This window comes from Oncorhynchus kisutch, linkage group LG27, assembly GCF_002021735.2.
Source record: "Oncorhynchus kisutch isolate 150728-3 linkage group LG27, Okis_V2, whole genome shotgun sequence".
NCBI lineage: Eukaryota > Metazoa > Chordata > Actinopteri > Salmoniformes > Salmonidae > Oncorhynchus > Oncorhynchus kisutch.
Genome location: NC_034200.2, coordinates 40,600,640 through 40,625,777, shown reverse-complemented (window position 1 = coordinate 40,625,777; position 25,138 = coordinate 40,600,640). Strand labels below are relative to the sequence as shown.

Here is a 25,138-nt window from a genome sequence, read left to right as displayed (position 1 = left end):
ACACCGTCATAGGATGCTACTTTTCCAACAAGTCAGTGGAGACTCTGGAGCAGTGGAAACACGTTCTCTGGAGTGATGAATCACGCTTCACCATCTGGCAGTTTGATGGACGATTCTGGGTTTGGCGGATGCCAGGAGAATGCTACCTGCTGCAATGAACAGTGCCAACTGTAAAGTTAGGTGGAGGAGGAATAATGCTCTGGGGCTGTTTTTCATGGTTCAGACTAGGTCACTTTGTACCAGTGAAGGAAAACCTTAACTCTACAGCATGCAATGACATTGTAGATGATTCTGTGCACCCAACTTTGTGGCAACAGTTTGGGGAAGGCCCTTTCCTGTTTCAGCATGACAATGCCTCCGTGCACAAAGCAAGGTCTATACAGAAATGGTTTGTCGGAGATCGGCGTGGAAGAACTTGACTGGCCTGCACAGAGCCCTGACTCAACCCTATCGAACACCTTTGGGATGAATTGGAACGCTGACTGCGAGCCAGGCCTCATCATCACCTTTGGTTTAGAAAAATAAAAATGTAATTGGCAGTCGTTTGGGTACTTATCAAAGACGTTTCAACTTAGGCAACAATGGATATCCAAACCAGGTATTGAAAAAAAGTTTAGTCCTAAGTCTTGATTAGTAGGCTATTTGTGTGATGTTCAATGGAGTCATGTGCTGTTTTCATCAGGGGTATAGGCATGAGTGGGCCTGGGTGGACACAGGCACACCTACTGGAGAACCAGGTTCTGCCAGGCACACCCAATCAGATTGAGCAAAAACTTCTCTAGCCACCACTGCATAGGGCTGATGGAAAGATATCAGTCACACACAGCATAATGTTAAAGGATAAGTAGTCTATCAACGCAATAATAAGCCAGTAGAGCCCAATCATAAGAATACAAAAAAGACAACCATTATTCTATGCATTACCCAATCAACATTTCCCAATCGAAACTATTACTTCCCATTGCAAAAAAAACATTTCCCATTTAGTGACCTAAAGTTGATATAGAACAATGTCTCACACAATATATTTTTCAAAGAGATGGCTAACAACAGGGAGCGCGCTGCAGTAAAAACACAAATCCACTGATCATTTGAGAAACATAACTTCTACTCCCGGGTGGCGCAGTGGTTAAGGGCATTGTACTGCAGCGCCAGCTGTGCCATCAGAGTCCCAGGGTTCGCGCCCAGGCTCTGTCGTAACCGGCCGCGACTGGGAGGTCCGTGGGGCGACGCACAATTGGCCTAGCGTCGTCCGGGTTAGGGAGGGTTTGGTCGGTAGGGATGTCCTTGTCTCATCGCGCACCAGCGACTCCTGTGGCGGGCCGGGCGCAGTGCACGCTAACCAAAGGTTGCCAGGTGTATCCTCCGACACATTGGTGCGGCTGGCTTCCGGGTTGGATGCACGCTGTGTTAAGAAGCAGTGCGGCTGGTTGGGTTGTGTATCGGAGGACGCATGACTTTCAACCTTCGTCTCTCCCGAGCCCGTACGGGAGTTGGGAGACGGCTGCCAGCTAGACCTCGGGAGACGGCTGCCAGCTAGACCTCGGGAGACGGCTGCCAGCTAGACCTCGGGAGACGGCTGCCAGCTAGACCTCGGAAAACGGCTGCCAGCTAGACCTTGGGAAACGACTGCTAGCTATTGTGCGGAGGTTTCCAGTCAAAACTGTCCCACCCATTATAAGTCAAAATGTGATTGGTTGATTACACTCGTCATTGAAAATAATAATCTAATTAGAATTATTATTATTTTACAAATCGTTAGCCCTTCTCTGAAGGTGTAGGAGGCCCTCATTGTTCTCCACTGTGTTTGGTTAGCCCTTCTCTGAAGGTGTAGAAGGCCCTCATTGTTCTCCACTGTGTTTGGTTAGCCCTTCTCTGAAGGTATAGAAGGCCCTCATTGTTCCCCACTGTGATTGGTTAGCCCTTCTCTGAAGGTGTAGAAGGCCCTCATTGTTCTCCACTGTGATTGGTTAGCCCTTCTCTGAAGGTGTAGAAGGCCCTCATTGTTCTCCACTGTGTTTGGTTAGCCCTTCTCTGAAGGTGTAGAAGGCCCTCATTGTTCTCCACTGTGATTGGGTTAGCCCTTCTCTGAAGGTGTAGAAGGCCCTCATTGTTCTCCACTGTGATTGGTTAGCCCTTCTCTGAAGGTGTAGAAGGCCCTCATTGTTCTCCACTGTGTTTGGTTAGCCCTTCTCTGAAGGTGTAGAAGGCCCTCTTTGTTCTCCACTGTGTTTGGTTAGCCCTTCTCTAAAGGTGTAGAAGGCCCTCATTGTTCTCCACTGTGATTGGTTAGCCCTTATCTGAAGGTGTAGAAGGCCCTCATTGTTCTCCACTGTGATTGGGTTAGCCCTTCTCTGAAGGTGTAGAAGGCCCTCATTGTTCTCCACTGTGATTGGTTAGCCCTTCTCTGAAGGTGTAGAAGGCCCTCATTGTTCTCCACTGTGTTTGGTTAGCCCTTCTCTGAAGGTGTAGAAGGCCCTCTTTGTTCTCCACTGTGATTGGTTAGCCCTTCTCTGAAGGTGTAGAAGACCCTCATTGTTCTCCACTGTGTTTGGTTAGCCCTTCTCTAAAGGTGTAGAAGGCCCTCATTGTTCTCCACTGTGATTGGTTAGCCCTTATCTGAAGGTGTAGAAGGCCCTCATTGTTCTCCACTATGATTGGTTAGCCCTTCTCTGAAGGTGTAGAAGGCCCTCATTGTTCTCCACTGTGATTGGTTAGCCTTTCTCTGAAGGTGTAGAAGGCCCTCATTGTTCTCCACTGTGTTTGGGTTAGTAATAATTTGCCCTCAACATGGATATTTTTTCATCATTCTGAATGTCTAAAGAACCCATATGTTGTTCAGAAATACTGGACATTTTGAACTCTGGTCGATTTGATGGGTACCCCATGTACAGTGGATTCAGGAAGTACTCAGAGCCCTGGACTTCCCCCCCCCCCCACATTGTTTTTGTATATATCCATTGTTGGGAAGGTAAGAATTACTGTTAGTCTACACACCTGTTGTTTATGAAGCATGTGACAAATATAATTGGATAAAGAAACATCTAATCAATCGAGTGGTAAACATTGGACAATGCTCAGTGTCTGAGGGCCATTTCTGCATTATATGTTATTAGCCTACAATATTGGATAGTAAAATGAATGTACTGAAATTATAGCTTTTCCAGATGTACATGATCAACATATTTTTACAAGAGGTAAGTAGTTCATTACATCCACTGAAGACAGAGACAAGCTTCAGAATAATATAATCAATATTTTATTCAAAAAGAACAAAAATAAATCACAATAATATGCATTTGCCACTTTGTATGATTCCACGTTCTGTTGGTGCTGGAACATCCTGATTGGTTGTAGCTATATATAGTTATATATTGATGATACTGGCTCTGGGGTGAAGTTTACCTTTAGGTACCGATCTAGGATCAGCTTAGATCAGCTTTTGGGGACCAAGTGGTGCATCGCAGTGTTGGGAGGCGTCACTACAGACCCGGGTCTGTATCACAACTGGCTGTGATCGGGAGTCCCAGCGTCGTCTGGGTTTGTGGAAGGGTTTGGCTGGGGTAGGCCATCATTGTGAATAAGATTTTTTTCTTCTTAAATTGACTTGCCAAGTACAATAAAGGTTCAATTCAAAATTAGACCCCCCCCCCCCCCAACCAACCTTAGCTATAGTAGGGAAAATGCAAAACTGACCCAAGATCAGTGTCTAGAAGCAACTATGATACCGGTAGAACAGAACCATTTACGGCTTCTGAGACATTCACCTGATTGACTGACAGATCAGATGAAATACTTGTCTTTGGATGAGTCACAAATAGCACCATATCCCCTTTATAGTGAATCCCTGCTCTGGTTAAAAGTAGTGCATTATATAGAGGATAGGGTGCTATTTCAGACCAAAATATGTTCATCTGGACATAGCAGTCCTGTTAGTTTGAGTCCTGGGCCTTTCAGTCAGTCACACACAGCATTGTGGGAACTGTAGTCCATCCATTAATTAATACAGAGGAGAATGTTTACCATTTGTGTCCGTTTACAGATAGATCACAACAATACAAGTAAAACACACATCGAGACAAGTGTTTTTTAAAAACAGACTGTCATTGTCTCAAACATAGCCTGGGCACAAACTATGTAACCCCCCCCCCCCCATCTAGAAAGTGTTTTTTAAAACAATCTGTCAACCGTCTCAAATATAGCCTGGGTGCCAGTCGGATAGTGCCATCATGCCATCTCCATGTCGCTCAATGGGTGATATAGAGTTGCCACGAGGACAAACCGATCTGGGACACAGGCTATTTTGAAATATGCTACAATATTTGAATAAAGAATACTGACAAAATGTTCAGACAAAAAACAATACAATACAACATGAATAAAATGATTTGTTGCTGAATATAGACGATATAATCTGCCTTGGTTTGCAGTTGCTGTTGCCCAGGACAACACATACAGGACTTTGTTGTAAAAGTGGATTTAAAATGTATTTCTATCCGAGACGATTGAGTGAGGCGGTATTGAGGTCGGCACTTCTACCATCTACTAAAAGTCATTACAATAATAATATTGTTGTGTGCTCTAATAGGTCACATAAAGCCTACAGCAGTTTAACTTCTTTTTTCCCCTCTCGGAGTGATGAATTTTCATTTCATAAATAAAATGACAAAAAAAAAAAAAAAGACTATAATATAATCTTAAATAGATAGCAAGACGGTGAATGAAATCAACCTGCCTGTTGTAGAGTTCAGCGAGAGTTCAAGTGATTTAATAGCGTGTTTGTTTATTATCTCACAGTAAATCTTGGATCATTTTATTTTTATTATAATAATTGCGGCATTCTGCTCATGCAAATATACTTTTAAAATGTTTTATAATGACGGATGGAGACTGACGATAGGCATAAATCTTAACTACCTAATTTTGACTTTAATCTTCTGTTGACATCACAATTTAGGCAGTAAAAGCCAAGGTAAGCACATGGAGCTCAGATTAGGAACGGCACCATAGAGAGCGCAGAGCATAGAATTAGAATCTATTACGCCATCATTGATTTGAACGGGGAAGCCCGCTCTATAGATTCTATTTCTATAGAACAAGACTGTCTGTAGAACAATAGGCTGTAGTCTCCACTGTAGTTTACAACAGGCCCAGCAGGCAGGCACAGTAATGTAATGAAACCCATCATGACGTTGGGAGTTGGATGCTGGAGGTTTGAGGGGAGTCCTTCCACCAGGGGATTTAAAAACGGGTCCTGGGCTTTACTCCTAAAGGAGAAAGAACATTGGTTAGTGAATTTCCACTCATATGGAACCACATAGGAAACGGCACACTAAGGGAGGCAGAAGTCGTCAGTCTGATGACAGTGAAAACTTAACGCAGAGCAGGACATCGGAATTGCAAGGCAACCACAGATCATTTTTAGGTCCAGTTTCCTGGACATAGAATAAGCCTTAATCCTGGACTAAAAAAACATTCTCTGTATCTCTGAAAGCCCTCTGTGGATCCAGGACTAAATTAAATATTTGTCTGAGAAGCATCACACTAACAGAGAGTAACAGCAAGGAGAGTAGCACGAACAGAGCTGAGGACAAGGCCATGGAGACCTCACAGAGCTGAGGGCAAGGCCACGGAGACCTCACAGAGCTGAGGGCAAGGCCACGGAGACCTCACAGAGCTGAGGGCAAGGCCACAGAGACCTCACAGAGCTGAGGGCAAGGCCACAGAGACCTCACAGAGCTGAGGGCAAGGCCACAGAGACCTCACAGAGCTGAGGGCAAGGCCACGGAGACCTCACAGAGCTGAGGGCAAGGCCACAGAGACCTCACAGAGCCGAGGGCAAGGCCACGGAGACCTCACAGAGCCGAGGGCAAGGCCATGGAGTTATGACAGTCTCATCATTGGTCATGCACGGCAGACACGCACACAGCTGTAGCAGATAGCTGCACCTGCACACACACACACACACACACACACACACACACCTGCAGTGCTGTAGCATGTGAGTTATAGTTTAACTCAGAAGAAATAACACCTGGAAAAACCTAGAGGACTTAAAGTAATGTAGGATAAAGGTCATCGTCAAATCTGAAACCTTTACAGTCGTAGCCATAAATATATGGGTTGAAAATGGCGGATTTGGGCACTAATAAACACCTAAATTGGAACGCTGTGGCTGTACAGTAATATACATATACATGATGTCAGAGGGTTTTGACTGACAACAGTTCTAAATTTGAGCACCTTGCACGAGACACAAAATTGTCGTTTTGATGTCATACAAGCAAACCAAACACCTGTGAGCCCATATTTTCATATCATAAAACTAATGTCATGATCGTGTTTATAGATGACATGGTGTCATACCATTGGTTGTTCTGAACAGAATGAGTCTATTTTTTTTGGTATATTGTGAAGAAAATTCTGGATTGTCTAAACAACAACAGTGTCTTGTGAAAGTATTGGCATTTTTCCTATTTTGTTGCCTTAAAACCTGGAATTAAAATATATTTTTTTGGGGGGGTTTGTATCATTTGATTTGCACCACATGGAAGATGCAAAATATATACATGTTTGTGAAACAAACAAGAAAGACAACAAAAAAACAGACTATTCACCCCCCCCCCCCCCAAAGTCAATACTTTGTAGAGCCACGTTTTGCAGCAATTCCAGCTGCAAGTATCTTGGGGTATGTCTCTATAAGCTTGGCACATCTAGCCACTGGGATCTAGATTCTTCAATGCAAAACTGCTCCAGCTCCTTCAAGTGGGTTGGGTTCCGCTGGTGTACAGGAATCTTTAAGTCATACCACATATTCTCAATTGGATTGAGGTCTGGGCTTTGACTAGGCCATTCCAAGACATTTAAATGTTTCCCATTAAACCACCCGAGTGTTGCTTTAGCAGTATGCCTAGGGTCATCGTCCTGCTGGATGGTGAACCTCCGTCCCAGTCTCAAATCTCTGGAAGACTGAAACAGGTTTCCCTCAAGAATTTCCCTGTATTTAGCGCCATCCATCATTCCTTCAATTCTGACCAGTTTCCCAGTTTCCCTGCCGATTAAAAACATCCCCACAGCAGGATGGTGTTCTCGGGGTGGTGAGCGTGTTCTCGGGTGGTGAGGGTGTTCTCGGGGTGGTGAGGGGTATTGGGGTTGTGCCAGACATAGCATTTTCCTTGATGGCCAAAAACATACATTTTAGTCTCATCTGAATAGACTACCTTCTTCCATATGTTTGGGGAGTCTCCCACATGCCTTTTGGCAAACACCAAACATGTTTGCTTATATTTTTCTGGCCACTCTTCCATAAAGCCCAGCTCTGTGGAGTGTACGGCTTAAAGTGGTCCTATGGACAGATACTCCAATCTCCTCTGTGGAGCTTTGCAGCTCCTTCAGGGTTATCTTTAGTCTCTTTGTTGCCTCTCTGATTAATGCCCTCCTTGCCTGGTCGGTGAGTTTTGGTGGGCGGCCCTCTCTTGGCAGGTTTGTTGTGGTGCCATATTCTTTCCATTTTTTTAATAATGGATTTAATGGTGCTCCGTGGGATGTTCAAAGTTCTGGATATTTTTTTTATAGTCCAACCCTGAACTGTACTTCTCCACAAATTTGTCCCTGACCTGTTTGGAGAGCTCCTTGGTCTTCATGGTGCTACTTGCTTGGTGGTGTTGCAGACTCAGGTCTTTCAGAACAGGTGTATATATACTGAGATCATGTGACAGATCATGTGACACTTAAATAAAGTCCACCTGTGTGTAATCTAACTAATTATGTGACTTCTGAAGGAAATTGGTTGCACCAGATCTTATTTAGGGGCATCACAGCAAATAACTTTTTTTTCTTCATTTCACTTCACCAATTTGGACTATTTTGTGTATGTCCATTACATGAAATCCAGATGAAAATAAATTTTTTTGCAATGCAAAAAAAAAATAGGAAAAACGTCAAGGGGGAATGAATACTTTTGCGAGGCACTGTAATTGTGTGATGACGAGGCTGTGTTCCAAACAAAACAACCACAAGTGTACTTGCTCTAGTTCCTCAATGACACAGCTAGTAGAGCTAAAAAAAATGTACTAGTAGTTGGAGGATCTTTCCTTGAGTCATAAAACTGAATTGAAATGACTTAGAAACTGTGAACACTTTGGAGAGTTGTGTGTCCACTTGGAGACACCAGTTAGTCCTCTCCCTCAAACCCTTGTCGTCATTTTTGTTTTGTTTTATATTTCACCTACCCCACATTGTCCAGGAATATTCTTATGTTACTAAATGTATCACAGTATATTCAGGTGTCGTTATTAATAAATGTTGTGAAAAGTACAGTAAGTGTAACATTCACATCACATCAACAGTGTGATGTTTGGATTCAGTCTGGTCAGGTGAACTATCGTGTCCTCACCTTTTGATCTAATTATTTCCCCATCTATCTCCAAACTGTTCTCTTTCAATTGTTACCATTGTTATGCATTTGCTTTTATAGTTCTTCTGTTAGAAACGTTTCAATTTATCCATATAGGCCAATTCCCACGAGTGTAAAGGCTTAAAGAGGCCAACAACATGGAGAGTATGCCCACTGAATATGTTTTAAAATAACAAAGATGTTTAAATGAAAAGATGTGGTTAAATCCTTAAACCAGGAGAGGCAGAGTAACATGAAGGAGTGGGAAGGGGGACCGCCATAGAGCTTCTATTCCATCATACAAGCAACCAATCAGAATCCCCCCCCCCCCAAAAAAAAAAAACAGTAGAAGCTAGACTAGACATGCCAGAATACTGAAACACAACAACAGTTTGCACACTGTGGAAACGTTCAGATATAAACATATTACACAGAACATGCATGCATCTCTGACATGTAGAGTGAGGAATCATGCCGGCTCTATTCACTACATTTCTATCTGCAGCGTTCCATGTGTGTAACCCTCTTGAACCCAACCCTTCCCGTGTGTTTTGGCAGTTATGTTGACGTGGCAACCAGAGAGCACGCGCGGAGCAGCACAACTCACTCCTCTGACCTAGATACAACAGATTGGACCTGCCTCTGTCTACAAACACATGACAGGAAGTAGTGAAATCTAGGCTCTTTATGATGACAACACTTCCTCATTTTAGAAGCTTTGAAGAGGTTGGTCTACAGAGTTTACAGATCCGATTAAGATAGATACATTTAATTAATCTACTAATTAATAATCAATCGGACTGATTTATTTGCAAGTTTGTGAGGCATATCGAAACTAGTGTATCCAGGTTAGAGCTGAGTCCACACAGACGAGTTACTTAGCAGACCTGACATGCAGCTCTAGCTAGAACTACAGCGCTAGAACTACAGCGCTAGAACTACAGCGCTAGGACTACAGCGCTAGGACTACAGCGCTAGGACTACAGCGCTAGGACTACAGCGCTAGGACTACAGCGCTAGAACTACAGCGCTAGAACTACAGCTACAGCGCTAGAACTACAGCGCTAGAACTACAGCGTTAGAACTACAGCGCTAGAACTACAGCTACAGCGCTAGAACTACAGCGCTAGAACTACAGCTACAGCGCTAGAACTACAGCGCTAGAACTACAGCTACAGCACTAGAACTACAGCGCTAGAACTACAGCGCTAGAACTACAGCTACAGCGCTAGAACTACAGCGCTAGAACTACAGCGCTAGAACTGCAGCACTAGAACTACAGCACTAGAACTACAGCTACAGCACTAGGACTACAGCTACAGCGCTAGTACAACCACAGCGCTAGAACTACAACTACAGCGCTATAACTACAACGCTAGGACTACAACTACAGCGCTAGAACTACAGCGCTAGGACTACAGCGCTAGGACTACAGCGCTAGGACTACAGCGCTAGGACTACAGCGCTAGGACTACAGCGCTAGAACTACAGCGCTAGAACTACAGCTACAGCGCTAGAACTACAGCGCTAGAACTACAGCGTTAGAACTACAGCGCTAGAACTACAGCTACAGCGCTAGAACTACAGCGCTAGAACTACAGCTACAGCGCTAGAACTACAGCGCTAGAACTACAGCTACAGCACTAGAACTACAGCGCTAGAACTACAGCGCTAGAACTACAGCTACAGCGCTAGAACTACAGCGCTAGAACTACAGCGCTAGAACTGCAGCACTAGAACTACAGCACTAGAACTACAGCTACAGCACTAGGACTACAGCTACAGCGCTAGTACAACCACAGCGCTAGAACTACAACTACAGCGCTATAACTACAACGCTAGGACTACAACTACAGCGCTAGAACTACAACTACAGCACTAGGACTACAGCGCTAGGACTACAACTACAGCGCTAGGACTACAGCGCTAGGACTACAGCTACAGCGCTAGAACTACAGCTACAGCGCTAGTACTACTAGCTTTGTTATAGGGAAACTATTATATACATGTCCTGTGTGCATACATTAGCTGAGCGTTTCCAATGTATTTCACACTGTCTGCAAGTGGAAAACTCCTCCTGGAAGGACAGTAGATAGAGTTATAATGTCTAGATGTAGGATGAGGAGGATGTGTAGTAGCCTGTTAGTATTTCAGAAGCAAGACTCAGTGCCAGTAAGAGATGTGCTGATGATGATGGGGGGAAGCAGGAGCATGCCGAGGAGAGATGGAGGAAGATGAGTGGACTAGCTTCCAAGCCCAGCCCAGCTGACCACAACCGAACCATACCACGACCACATACGGTGGTCTCCTTACCTGGGTCAGTCCTCTCCCTCAGGTGTGATCTCTGTCTCTTTATGAACCACTACTTTGGTCACTGACATGTCAGGGTGCTGCTCTTTGGCCTCCTTTATGGCCTGGGCCAGAGCCTGGTGGTGCAATACCATACCAATACCAGGAGAGGGAGACAGAGAGGGGGAAGGAAGGTGGGAGGGAGGGAGGTGGGGAGGAGGGATGGGAGGGAGGTGGGGAGGAGGGACGGGAGGGAGGTGGGGAGAAGGGACGGGAGACGGGAGGGAGGTGGGGAGGAGGGACGGGAGGGAGGTGGGGAGGAGGGACGGGAGGGAGGTGGGACGGGAGGGAGGTGGGACGGGAGGGAGGTGGGGAGGAGGGACGGGAGGGAGGTGGGGAGGAGGGACGGGAGGGAGGTGGGACGGGAGGGAGGTGGGGAGGAGGTGGGGAGGAGGGACGGGAGGTAGGTGGGGAGGAGGGACGGGAGGGAGGTGGGACGGGAGGGAGGTGGGGAGGAGGGAGGTGGGGAGGAGGGACGGGAGGGAGGTGGGGAGGAGGTGGGACGGGAGGGAAGAGGGACAGAAGGGAGGAGGTGGGGAGGGACGAGGTGGCGAGGTGGGGAGGGACGAGGTGGGGAGGGACGAGGTGGCGAGGTGGGGAGGGACGAGGGACGAGGTGGGGAGGGACGAGGGACGGGAGGGAGTGGGAGTCAGTGAGTGTGTCTAGCAGGACTACTTGTTACAGGGTAACCTACTGGTTAGTAGTAGTCTACTACACTAGTTACATCAACCAGAAACATTCAAGTGAGATAACATTACACAGTAAAATACATCCATTATACTCAAGTCATTATTGTCACTTTATAGGTGAGAGAGGAAGTTAATATCTTCTCCAGATTCATGATACATTTTGTAATCCTCATCTGTACACTTTCAAAATAATCTATTGATTATCAAAATAATCAATAATCAAAATAATCAATCAATTAAGACAGAAAGAAAAGGTGATTAAGAAAGAAAGTGACCTGATCATGGTCGATATCTCCTGCTTCTCCTGTAATGACAATCCTCTTCTCTATCCTGGTCTCAGAGATCCCTCCTTTCACAGTCTGACAGCAGAACGGATTGATAGAGGGGACAGAACGTTACGAAGGAGATGGAAAAGCAGAAGGGATTGATAGCGGGGACAGAATGTTATGAAGGGATTGATAGAGGGGACAGAACGTTACGAAGGAGACAGAAAAGCAGAAGGGATTGATAGAGGGGACAGAACGTTACGAAGGAGATGGAAAAGCAGAAGGGATTGATAGCGGGGACAGAATGTTATGAAGGGATTGATAGAGGGGACAGAACGTTACGAAGGAGACAGAAAAGCAGAAGGGATTGATAGAGGGGACAGAACGTTACGAAGGAGACAGAAAAGCAGAAGGGATTGATAGAGGGGACAGAACGTTACGAAGGAGACAGAAAAGCAGAAGGGATTGATAGAGGGGACAGAACGTTACGAAGGAGACAGAAAAGCAGAAGGGATTGATAGAGGGGACAGAACGTTACGAAGGAGACAGAAAAGCAGAAGGGATTGATAGAGGGGACAGAACGTTACGAAGGAGACAGAAAAGCAGAAGGGATTGATAGAGGGGACAGAACGTTACGAAGGGATTGATAGAGGGGACAGAACGTTACGAAGGAGATGGAAAAGCAGAAGGGATTGATAGAGGGGACAGAACGTTACGAAGGAGATGGAAAAGCAGAAGGGATTGATAGAGGGGACAGAACGTTACGAAGGGATTGATAGAGGGGACAGAACGTTACGAAGGAGATGGAAAAGCAGAAGGGATTGATAACGGGGACAGAACGTTACGAAGGAGACAGAAAAGCAGAAGGGATTGATAGAGGGGACAGAACGTTACGAAGGAGACAGAAAAGCAGAAGGGATTGATAGAGGGGACAGAACGTTACGAAGGAGACAGAAAAGCAGAAGGGATTGATAGAGGGGACAGAACGTTACGAAGGAGACAGAAAAGCAGAAGGGATTGATAGAGGGGACAGAACGTTACGAAGGAGACGGAAAAGCAGAAGGGATTGATAGAGTGATGGAACGTTATCAAGAAAAGCAAACTGTTGTTATTTTAGCTGATAACCAAAAGGACAATAAACAGCATGAAGGACAACAAGAAAAGAGATTCAGCAAACTGAAGGAGTCACTGAAGTTCAATAGAAGTTTATAATGGGTTATGGTTAGAGACTCAGTGGTAATTAGTTTATAATGGGTTATGGTTAGAGACAGTGGTAATTAGTTTATAATGTGTTATGGTTAGAGACTCAGTGGTAATTAGTTTATAATGTGTTATGGTTAGAGACTCAGTGGTAATTAGTTTATAATGGGTTATGGTTAGAGACTCAGTGGTAATTAGTTTATAATGGGTTATGGTTAGAGACAGTGGTAATTAGTTTATAATGGGTTATGGTTAGAGACTCAGTGGTAATTAGTTTATAATGGGTTATGGTTAGAGACTCAGTGGTAATTAGTTTATAATGGGTTATGGTTAGAGACAGTGGTAATTAGTTTATAATGGGTTATGGTTAGAGACAGTGGTAATTAGTTTATAATGGGTTATGGTTAGAGACAGTGGTAATTAGTTTATAATGGGTTATGGTTAGAGACAGTGGTAATTAGTTTATAATGGGTTATGGTTAGAGACAGTGGTAATTAGTTTATAATGGGTTATGGTTAGAGACAGTGGTAATTAGTTTATAATGTGTTATGGTTAGAGACTCAGTGGTAATTAGTTTATAATGGGTTATGGTTAGAGACTCAGTGGTAATTAGTTTATAATGGGTTATGGTTAGAGACAGTGGTAATTAGTTTATAATGGGTTATGGTTAGAGACAGTGGTAATTAGTTTATAATGGGTTATGGTTAGAGACAGTGGTAATTAGTTTATAATGGGTTATGGTTAGAGACAGTGGTAATTAGTTTATAATGGGTTATGGTTAGAGACTCAGTGGTAATTAGTTTATAATGTGTTATGGTTAGAGACTCAGTGGTAATTAGTTTATAATGGGTTATGGTTAGAGACTCAGTGGTAATTAGTTTATAATGGGTTATGGTTAGAGACAGTGGTAATTAGTTTATAATGGGTTATGGTTAGAGACTCAGTGGTAATTAGTTTATAATGGGTTATGGTTAGAGACAGTGGTAATTAGTTTATAATGGGTTATGGTTAGAGACAGTGGTAATTAGTTTATAATGGGTTATGGTTAGAGACTCAGTGGTAATTAGTTTATAATGGGTTATGGTTAGAGACAGTGGTAATTAGTTTATAATGGGTTATGGTTAGAGACAGTGGTAATTAGTTTATAATGGGTTATGGTTAGAGACAGTGGTAATTAGTTTATAATGGGTTATGGTTAGAGACAGTGGTAATTAGTTTATAATGGGTTATGGTTAGAGACAGTGGTAATTAGTTTATAATGGGTTATGGTTAGAGACTCAGTTGTAATTAGTTTATAATGGGTTATGGTTAGAGACAGTGGTAATTCGTTTATAATGGGTTATGGTTAGAGACTCAGTTGTAATTAGTTTATAATGGGTTATGGTTAGAGACAGTGGTAATTAGTTTATAATGGGTTATGGTTAGAGACAGTTGTAATTAGTTTATAATGGGTTATGGTTAGAGACAGTTGTAATTAGTTTATAATGTGTTATGGTTAGAGACTCAGTGGTAATTAGTTTATAATGGGTTATGGTTAGAGACTCAGTGGTAATTAGTTTATAATGGGTTATGGTTAGAGACAGTGGTAATTAGTTTATAATGGGTTATGGTTAGAGACTCAGTGGTAATTAGTTTATAATGGGTTATGGTTAGAGACAGTTGTAATTAGTTTATAATGGGTTATGGTTAGAGACTCAGTTGTAATTAGTTTATAATGGGTTATGGTTAGAGACAGTGGTAATTAGTTTATAATGGGTTATGGTTAGAGACTCAGTGGTAATTAGTTTATAATGGGTTATGGTTAGAGACAGTGGTAATTAGTTTATAATGGGTTATGGTTAGAGACAGTGGTAATTAGTTTATAATGGGTTATGGTTAGAGACAGTGGTAATTAGTTTATAATGGGTTATGGTTAGAGACTCAGTGGTAATTAGTTTATAATGGGTTATGGTTAGAGACAGTGGTAATTAGTTTATAATGGGTTATGGTTAGAGACTCAGTGGTAATTAGTTTATAATGGGTTATGGTTAGAGACTCAGTTGTAATTAGTTTATAATGGGTTATGGTTAGAGACTCAGTGGTAATTAGTTTATAATGGGTTATGGTTAGAGACTCAGTGGTAATTAGTTTATAATGGGTTATGGTTAGAGACAGTGGTAATTAGTTTATAATGGGTTATGGTTAGAGACAGTGGTAATTAGTTTATAATGGGTTATGGTTAGAGACTCAGTGGTAATTAGTTTATAATGGGTTATGGTTAGAGACAGTGGTAATTAGTTTATAATGGGTTATGGTTAGAGACAGTGGTAATTAGTTTATAATGTGTTATGGTTAGAGACAGTGGTAATTAGTTTATAATGGGTTATGGTTAGAGACTCAGTGGTAATTAGTTTATAATGGGTTATGGTTAGAGACTCAGTGGTAATTAGTTTATAATGGGTTATGGTTAGAGACAGTGGTAATTAGTTTATAATGGGTTATGGTTAGAGACTCAGTGGTAATTAGTTTATAATGGGTTATGGTTAGAGACAGTGGTAATTAGTTTATAATGGGTTATGGTTAGAGACAGTGGTAATTAGTTTATAATGGGTTATGGTTAGAGACAGTGGTAATTAGTTTATAATGGGTTATGGTTAGAGACAGTGGTAATTAGTTTATAATGGGTTATGGTTAGAGACAGTGGTAATTAGTTTATAATGGGTTATGGTTAGAGACTCAGTGGTAATTAGTTTATAATGGGTTATGGTTAGAGACAGTGGTAATTAGTTTATAATGGGTTATGGTTAGAGACAGTGGTAATTAGTTTATAATGGGTTATGGTTAGAGACTCAGTGGTAATTAGTTTATAATGGGTTATGGTTAGAGACTCAGTGGTAATTAGTTTATAATGGGTTATGGTTAGAGACAGTGGTAATTAGTTTATAATGGGTTATGGTTAGAGACAGTGGTAATTAGTTTATAATGGGTTATGGTTAGAGACAGTGGTAATTAGTTTATAATGGGTTATGGTTAGAGACTCAGTGGTAATTAGTTTATAATGGGTTATGGTTAGAGACAGTGGTAATTAGTTTATAATGGGTTATGGTTAGAGACAGTGGTAATTAGTTTATAATGTGTTATGGTTAGAGACAGTGGTAATTAGTTTATAATGGGTTATGGTTAGAGACTCAGTGGTAATTAGTTTATAATGGGTTATGGTTAGAGACAGTGGTAATTAGTTTATAATGTGTTATGGTTAGAGACTCAGTGGTAATTCGTTTATAATGGGTTATGGTTAGAGACAGTGGTAATTAGTTTATAATGGGTTATGGTTAGAGACAGTGGTAATTAGTTTATAATGTGTTATGGTTAGAGACTCAGTGGTAATTAGTTTATAATGGGTTATGGTTAGAGACTCAGTTGTAATTAGTTTATAATGGGTTATGGTTAGAGACTCAGTGGTAATTAGTTTATAATGGGTTATGGTTAGAGACTCAGTGGTAATTAGTTTATAATGGGTTATGGTTAGAGACAGTGGTAATTAGTTTATAATGGGTTATGGTTAGAGACTCAGTGGTAATTAGTTTATAATGGGTTATGGTTAGAGACTCAGTGGTAATTAGTTTATAATGTGTTATGGTTAGAGACTCAGTGGTAATTAGTTTATAATGGGTTATGGTTAGAGACAGTGGTAATTCGTTTATAATGGGTTATGGTTAGAGACAGTGGTAATTCGTTTATAATGGGTTATGGTTAGAGACTCAGTGGTAATTCGTTTATAATGGGTTATGGTTAGAGACAGTGGTAATTAGTTTATAATGGGTTAAGGTTAGAGACAGTGGTAATTAGTTTATAATGTGTTATGGTTAGAGACAGTGGTAATTAGTTTATAATGGGTTATGGTTAGAGACAGTGGTAATTAGTTTATAATGGGTTATGGTTAGAGACAGTGGTAATTAGTTTATAATGTGTTATGGTTAGAGACTCAGTGGTAATTAGTTTATAATGGGTTATGGTTAGAGACAGTGGTAATTTGTTTATAATGGGTTATGGTTAGAGACAGTGGTAATTAGTTTATAATGGGTTATGGTTAGAGACAGTGGTAATTAGTTTATAATGGGTTATGGTTAGAGACTCAGTTGTAATTAGTTTATAATGGGTTATGGTTAGAGACTCAGTGGTAATTAGTTTATAATGGGTTATGGTTAGAGACAGTGGTAATTAGTTTATAATGGGTTATGGTTAGAGACTCAGTGGTAATTAGTTTATAATGGGTTATGGTTAGAGACTCAGTGGTAATTAGTTTATAATGGGTTATGGTTAGAGACAGTGGTAATTAGTTTATAATGGGTTATGGTTAGAGACAGTGGTAATTAGTTTATAATGGGTTATGGTTAGAGACAGTGGTAATTAGTTTATAATGGGTTATGGTTAGAGACTCAGTTGTAATTAGTTTATAATGGGTTATGGTTAGAGACTCAGTTGTAATTAGTTTATAATGGGTTATGGTTAGAGACTCAGTGGTAATTAGTTTATAATGGGTTATGGTTAGAGACAGTGGTAATTAGTTTATAATGGGTTATGGTTAGAGACTCAGTGGTAATTAGTTTATAATGGGTTATGGTTAGAGACAGTGGTAATTAGTTTATAATGGGTTATGGTTAGAGACAGTGGTAATTAGTTTATAATGGGTTATGGTTAGAGACAGTGGTAATTAGTTTATAATGGGTTATGGTTAGAGACAGTGGTAATTAGTTTATAATGTGTTATGGTTAGAGACTCAGTGGTAATTAGTTTATAATGGGTTATGGTTAGAGACTCAGTGGTAATTAGTTTATAATGGGTTATGGTTAGAGACAGTGGTAATTAGTTTATAATGGGTTATGGTTAGAGACTCAGTGGTAATTAGTTTATAATGGGTTATGGTTAGAGACTCAGTGGTAATTAGTTTATAATGGGTTATGGTTAGAGACAGTGGTAATTAGTTTATAATGGGTTATGGTTAGAGACAGTGGTAATTAGTTTATAATGGGTTATGGTTAGAGACTCAGTGGTAATTAGTTTATAATGGGTTATGGTTAGAGACTCAGTGGTAATTAGTTTATAATGGGTTATGGTTAGAGACTCAGTGGTAATTCGTTTATAATGGGTTATGGTTAGAGACTCAGTGGTAATTAGTTTATAATGGGTTATGGTTAGAGACTCAGTAGTAATTAGTTTATAATGGGTTATGGTTAGAGACTCAGTTGTAATTAGTTTATAATGGGTTATGGTTAGAGACTCAGTGGTAATTAGTTTATAATGGGTTATGGTTAGAGACTCAGTGGTAATTAGTTTATAATGGGTTATGGTTAGAGACTCAGTGGTAATTAGTTTATAATGGGTTATGGTTAGAGACAGTGGTAATTAGTTTATAATGGGTTATGGTTAGAGACAGTGGTAATTAGTTTATAATGGGTTATGGTTAGAGACTCAGTGGTAATTAGTTTATAATGGGTTATGGTTAGAGACTCAGTGGTAATTAGTTTATAATGGGTTATGGTTAGAGACAGTGGTAATTAGTTTTATAATGGGTTATGGTTAGAGACAGTAGTAATTAGTTTATAATGTGTTATGGTTAGAGACAGTGGTAATTAGTTTATAATGGGTTATGGTTAGAGACAGTGGTAATTAGTTTATAATGGGTTATGGTTAGAGACAGTGGTAATTAGTTTATAATGGGTTATGGTTAGAGACAGTGGTAATTAGTTTATAATGTGTTATGGTTAGAGACAGTTGTAATTAGTTTATAATGGGTTATGGTTAGAGACTCAGTTGTAATTAGTTTATAATGGGTTATGGTTAGAGACTCAGTTGTAATTAGTTTATAATGGGTTATGGTTAGAGACTCAGTGGTAATTAGTTTATAATGGGTTATGGTTAGAGACAGTGGTAATTAGTTTATAATGGGTTATGGTTAGAGACTCAGTGGTAATTAGTTTATAATGGGTTATGGTTAGAGACAGTGGTAATTAGTTTATAATGGGTTATGGTTAGAGACAGTGGTAATTAGTTTATAATGGGTTATGGTTAGAGACAGTGGTAATTAGTTTATAATGGGTTATGGTTAGAGACAGTGGTAATTAGTTTATAATGTGTTATGGTTAGAGACTCAGTGGTAATTAGTTTATAATGGGTTATGGTTAGAGACTCAGTGGTAATTAGTTTATAATGGGTTATGGTTAGAGACAGTGGGTAATTAGTTTATAATGGGTTATGGTTAGAGGCTCAGTGGTAATTAGTTTATAATGGGTTATGGTTAGAGACTCAGTGGTAATTAGTTTATAATGGGTTATGGTTAGAGACAGTGGTAATTAGTTTATAATGGGTTATGGTTAGAGACAGTGGTAATTAGTTTATAATGGGTTATGGTTAGAGACTCAGTGGTAATTAGTTTATAATGGGTTATGGTTAGAGACTCAGTGGTAATTAGTTTATAATGGGTTATGGTTAGAGACTCAGTGGTAATTAGTTTATAATGGGTTATGGTTAGAGACTCAGTGGTAATTAGTTTATAATGGGTTATGGTTAGAGACTCAGTAGTAATTAGTTTATAATGGGTTATGGTTAGAGACTCAGTTGTAATTAGTTTATAATGGGTTATGGTTAGAGACTCAGTGGTAATTAGTTTATAATGGGTTATGGTTAGAGACTCAGTGGTAATTAGTTTATAATGGGTTATGTTAGAGACTCAGTGGTAATTAGTTTATAATGGGTTTATGGTTAGAGACAGTGTAATTAGTTTATAATGGGTTATGGTTAGAGACTCAGTGGTAATTAGTTTATAATGGGTTATGGTTAGAGACTCAGTGGTAATTAGTTTATAATGGGTTATGGTTAGAGACAGTGGTAATTAGTTTATAATGGGTTATGGTTAGAGACAGTAGTAATTAGTTTATAATGTGTTATGGTTAGAGACAGTGGTAATTAGTTTATAATGGGTTATGGTTAGAGACAGTGGTAATTAGTTTATAATGGGTTATGGTTAGAGACTCAGTGGTAATTAGTTTATAATGGGTTATGGTTAGAGACAGTGGTAATTAGTTTATAATGGGTTATGGTTAGAGACAGTAGTAATTAGTTTATAATGTGTTATGGTTAGAGACAGTGGTAATTAGTTTATAATGGGTTATGGTTAGAGACAGTGGTAATTAGTTTATAATGGGTTATGGTTAGAGACAGTGGTAATTAGTTTATAATGGGTTATGGTTAGAGACAGTGGTAATTAGTTTATAATGTGTTATGGTTAGAGACAGTTGTAATTAGTTTATAATGTGTTATGGTTAGAGACAGTGGTAATTAGTTTATAATGGGTTATGGTTAGAGACAGTGGTAATTAGTTTATAATGTGTTATGGTTAGAGACAGTGGTAATTAGTTTATAATGGGTTATGGTTAGAGACAGTGGTAATTAGTTTATAATGGGTTATGGTTAGAGACAGTGGTAATTAGTTATAATGTGTTATGGTTAGAGACAGTGGTAATTAGTTTATAATGGGTTATGGTTAGAGACAGTGGTAATTAGTTTATAATGTGTTATGGTTAGAGACAGTGGTAATTAGTTTATAATGGGTTATGGTTAGAGACAGTGGTAATTAGTTTATAATGGGTTATGGTTAGAGACTCAGTTGTAATTAGTTTATAATGGGTTATGGTTAGAGACTCAGTGGTAATTAGTTTATAATGGGTTATGGTTAGAGACTCAGTTGTAATTAGTTTATAATGGGTTATGGTTAGAGACTCAGTGGTAATTAGTTTATAATGGGTTATGGTTAGAGACTCAGTGGTAATTAGTTTATAATGTGTTATGGTTAGAGACAGTGGTAATTAGTTTATAATGTGTTATGGTTAGAGACTCAGTAGTAATTAGTTTATAATGGGTTATGGTTAGAGACAGTGGTAATTAGTTTATAATGGGTTATGGTTAGAGACTCAGTGGTAATTAGTTTTATAATGGGTTATGGTTAGAGACTCAGTGGTAATTAGTTTATAATGGGTTATGGTTAGAGACTCAGTTGTAATTAGTTTATAATGGGTTATGGTTAGAGACTCAGTGGTAATTAGTTTATAATGGGTTATGGTTAGAGACTCAGTGGTAATTAGTTTATAATGGTTATGGTTAGAGACTCAGTGGTAATTAGTTTATAATGGGTTATGGTTAGAGACTCAGTGGTAATTAGTTTATAATGGGTTATGGTTAGAGACTCAGTTGTAATTAGTTTATAATGGGTTATGGTTAGAGACTCAGTGGTAATTAGTTTATAATGGGTTATGGTTAGAGACTCAGTGGTAATTAGTTTATAATGGGTTATGGTTAGAGACTTAGTGGTAATTAGTTTATAATGGGTTATGGTTAGAGACTCAGTGGTAATTAGTTTATAATGGGTTATGGTTAGAGACTCAGTGGTAATTAGTTTATAATGGGTTATGGTTAGAGACAGTGGTAATTAGTTTATAATGGGTTATGGTTAGAGACAGTGGTAATTAGTTTATAATGGGTTATGGTTAGAGACAGTGGTAATTAGTTTATAATGGGTTATGGTTAGAGACAGTGGTAATTAGTTTATAATGGGTTATGGTTAGAGACAGTGGTAATTAGTTTATAATGGGTTATGGTTAGAGACAGTGGTAATTAGTTTATAATGGGTTATGGTTAGAGACAGTGGTAATTAGTTTATAATGGGTTATGGTTAGAGACAGTGGTAATTAGTTTATAATGGGTTATGGTTAGAGACTCAGTTGTAATTAGTTTATAATGGGTTATGGTTAGAGACTCAGTTGTAATTAGTTTATAATGGGTTATGGTTAGAGACGGTGGTTATTAGTTTATAATGGGTTATGGTTAGAGACTCAGTTGTAATTAGTTTATAATGGGTTATGGTTAGAGACAGTGGTAATTAGTTTATAATGGGTTATGGTTAGAGACAGTGGTAATTAGTTTATAATGGGTTATGGTTAGAGACAGTGGTAATTAGTTTATAATGGGTTATGGTTAGAGACAGTGGTAATTCGTTTATAATGGGTTATGGTTAGAGACTCAGTTGTAATTAGTTTATAATGGGTTATGGTTAGAGACTCAGTTGTAATTAGTTTATAATGGGTTATGGTTAGAGACAGTGGTAATTAGTTTATAATGGGTTATGGTTAGAGACTCAGTGGTAATTTAGTTTATAATGGGTTATGGTTAGAGACTCAGTGGTAATTAGTTTATAATGGGTTATGGTTAGAGACTCAGTTGTAATTAGTTTATAATGGGTTTATGGTTAGAGACTCAGTTGTAATTAGTTTATAATGGGTTATGGTTAGAGACAGTAGTAATTAGTTTATAATGGGTTATGGTTAGAGACTCAGTGGTAATTAGTTTATAATGGGTTATGGTTAGAGACTCAGTTGTAATTAGTTTATAATGGGTTATGGTTAGAGACTCAGTTGTAATTAGTTTATAATGGGTTATGGTTAGAGACTCAGTTGTAATTAGTTTATAATGGGTTATGGTTAGAGACTCAGTTGTAATTAGTTTATAATGGGTTATGGTTAGAGACAGTGGTAATTAGTTTATAATGGGTTATGGTTAGAGACTCAGTGGTAATTAGTTTATAATGGGTTATGGTTAGAGACTCAGTGGTAATTAGTTTATAATGGGTTATGGTTAGAGACTCAGTTGTAATTAGTTTATAATGGGTTATGGTTAGAGACAGTGGTAATTAGTTTATAATGGGTTATGGTTAGAGACAGTGGTAATTAGTTTATAATGGGTTATGGTTAGAGACAGTGGTAATTAGTTTATAATGGGTTATGGTTAGAGACAGTGGTAATTAGTTTATAATGGGTTATGGTTAGAGACTCAGTTGTAATTAGTTTATAATGGGTTATGGTTAGAGACAGTGGTAATTAGTTTATAATGGGTTATGGTTAGAGACTCAGTGGTAATTAGTTTATAATGGGTTATGGTTAGAGACTCAGTGGTAATTCGTTTATAATGGGTTATGGTTAGAGACTCAGTTGTAATTAGTTTATAATGGGTTATGGTTAGAGACAGTGGTAATTAGTTTATAATGGGTTATGGTTAGAGACTCAGTGGTAATTAGTTTATAATGGGTTATGGTTAGAGACTCAGTGGTAATTAGTTTATAATGGGTTATGGTTAGAGACTCAGTGGTAATTAGTTTATAATGGGTTATGGTTAGAGACAGTGGTAATTAGTTTATAATGGGTTATGGTTAGAGACAGTGGTAATTAGTTTATAATGGGTTATGGTTAGAGACTCAGTGGTAATTAGTTTATAATGGGTTATGGTTAGAGACAGTGGTAATTAGTTTATAATGGGTTATGGTTAGAGACTCAGTGGTAATTAGTTTATAATGGGTTATGGTTAGAGACAGTGGTAATTAGTTTATAATGGGTTATGGTTAGAGACTCAGTGGTAATTAGTTTATAATGGGTTATGGTTAGAGACTCAGTGGTAATTAGTTTATAATGGGTTATGGTTAGAGACTCAGTGGTAATTAGTTTATAATGGGTTATGGTTAGAGACCCAGTGGTAATTCGTTTATAATGGGTTATGGTTAGAGACTCAGTGGTAATTAGTTTATAATGTGTTATGGTTAGAGACAGTGGTAATTAGTTTATAATGGGTTATGGTTAGAGACTCAGAGGTCAAAAAGGGTCAACTGATGAAATGACCCCTGACCTTAGTGATGTGCGTGGTCGTGGTGGTGCTGGTGGTCTCCGAGGTGACGGTCTGTGCGCTCATCAGAACACCGGGTTCCACATCGCCATTGTAGTCACCCTGTCAGAAGTCACGTGACAAAACTGAAAATGAGTGGAAAGGAAAGGACTACCTGAACAAGGAAGAAACTCTCACTGTTGCTTTCCTTTCCTCTTCTTCTTCTTACGTCGCTGCCCTAATGAACGCACCTCTGAAGACTCGTACGTGATGGTTTTAGTCTCCGTGTGGACGACAGGTACCTCCTTGGTGGTCGACTCCACTGCTGGCACAGCCGCGGGTTTCTGGGAGATAACGGGAACAGAGGGAGAAGACATGAGAAGGGATGACAGGGGAACACAGGAAGGCAGAACCCTCAACATTAATAGTAGTATCAATGCTTGACAGTTCCATCTGCCATTTAGGAACTTGTGTGTGTGTGTGTGTGTGTGTGTGTGTGTGTGTGTGTGTGTGTGTGTGTGTGTGTGTGTGTGTGTGTGTTTTGCTAACAAACACAATGGACTCAAGACAAACACACTGGAATAAGGAGAAACACATGCCAGAATGGAGAACCTGAACAGAGAACAACACCATGAGCTAAACCAATAAAACACATAATACCCCTAGTCAGAGGAAGTAAAGTACAACCTATCAAACATCCCTATAGATACGTCCTTATGGAAACGGCCCTATGGATATGTCCCTATGGAAACAGTCCTATGGATATGCCCCTATGGAAACGGTCCTATGGATATGCCCCTATGGAAACGGTCCTATGGATATGTCCCTATGGAAACGGTCCTATGGATATGTCCCTATGGAAACGGTCCTATGGATATGTCCCTATGGAAACGGTCCTATGGATATGTCCCTATGGAAACGGTCCTATGGAAACGGTCCTATGGATATGTCCCTATGGAAACAGTCCTATGGATATGTCCCTATGGAAACGGTCCTATGGATATGTCCCTATGGAAACGGTCCTATGGATATGTCCCTATGGAAACGGTCCTATGGATATGTCCCTATGGAAACGGTCCTATGGAAACGGTCCTATGGATATGTCCCTATGGAAACGGTCCTATAGATATGTCCCTATGGAAATGTCCCTATGGAAACGGTCCTATGGAAACGGTCCTATGGAAACGGTCCTATGAAAACGGTCCTATGGATATGTCCCTATGGAAACGGCCCTATAGATATGTCCCTATGGAAACGGCCCTATGGAAACAGTCATCAAGTGTGCTGTTAATTAGGTTTCCTGATCTGTTCAATCTCCTTGATTATTAATGGGAGAGAATGAGGGGCCAGGCTGGAGACCGTGGTGATGTTAGAGTCCCAGGCAGAGGATACCAGGGCTGGATAAAGGTTATCTCTTGGAGGGGCCAGGACATGTCTTCTAGACCCTGTGAAGGGGACCTGTCTTCTAGACCCTGTGAAGGGGACCTGTCTTCTAGACCCTGTGAAGTGGACCTGTCTTCTAGACCCTGTGAAGTGGACCTGTCTTCTAGACCCTG

The 25,138-nt window shown here is 40.0% G+C and overlaps 1 protein-coding gene across 17 annotated transcripts in view; it reads right to left on the bottom strand.

Moving 5' to 3' along the window:
* Positions 1-3,236: 3,236 nt before the first annotated feature.
* Positions 3,237-25,138, bottom strand: part of epb41l3b (erythrocyte membrane protein band 4.1-like 3b) — a 102,949-nt gene continuing 81,047 nt past the window's right edge. For 14 of the 17 annotated variants that reach the window (XM_031807256.1, XM_031807250.1, XM_031807249.1 and 11 more), the window contains 5 exons: positions 23,834-23,926; positions 23,607-23,705; positions 11,709-11,792; positions 10,709-10,821; positions 3,237-5,267 (listed from right to left, as the gene is read on the bottom strand). In XM_031807256.1, coding sequence (XP_031663116.1) covers positions 10,714-10,821; positions 11,709-11,792; positions 23,607-23,705; positions 23,834-23,926 — 384 coding nt within the window. In that variant the 3' untranslated portion in view covers positions 3,237-5,267; positions 10,709-10,713. The remainder of the gene's footprint in view (positions 5,268-10,708; positions 10,822-11,708; positions 11,793-23,606; positions 23,706-23,833; positions 23,927-25,138) is intronic. The other 3 variants (XM_031807254.1, XM_031807266.1, XM_031807255.1) reach the window with 2 other exon arrangements.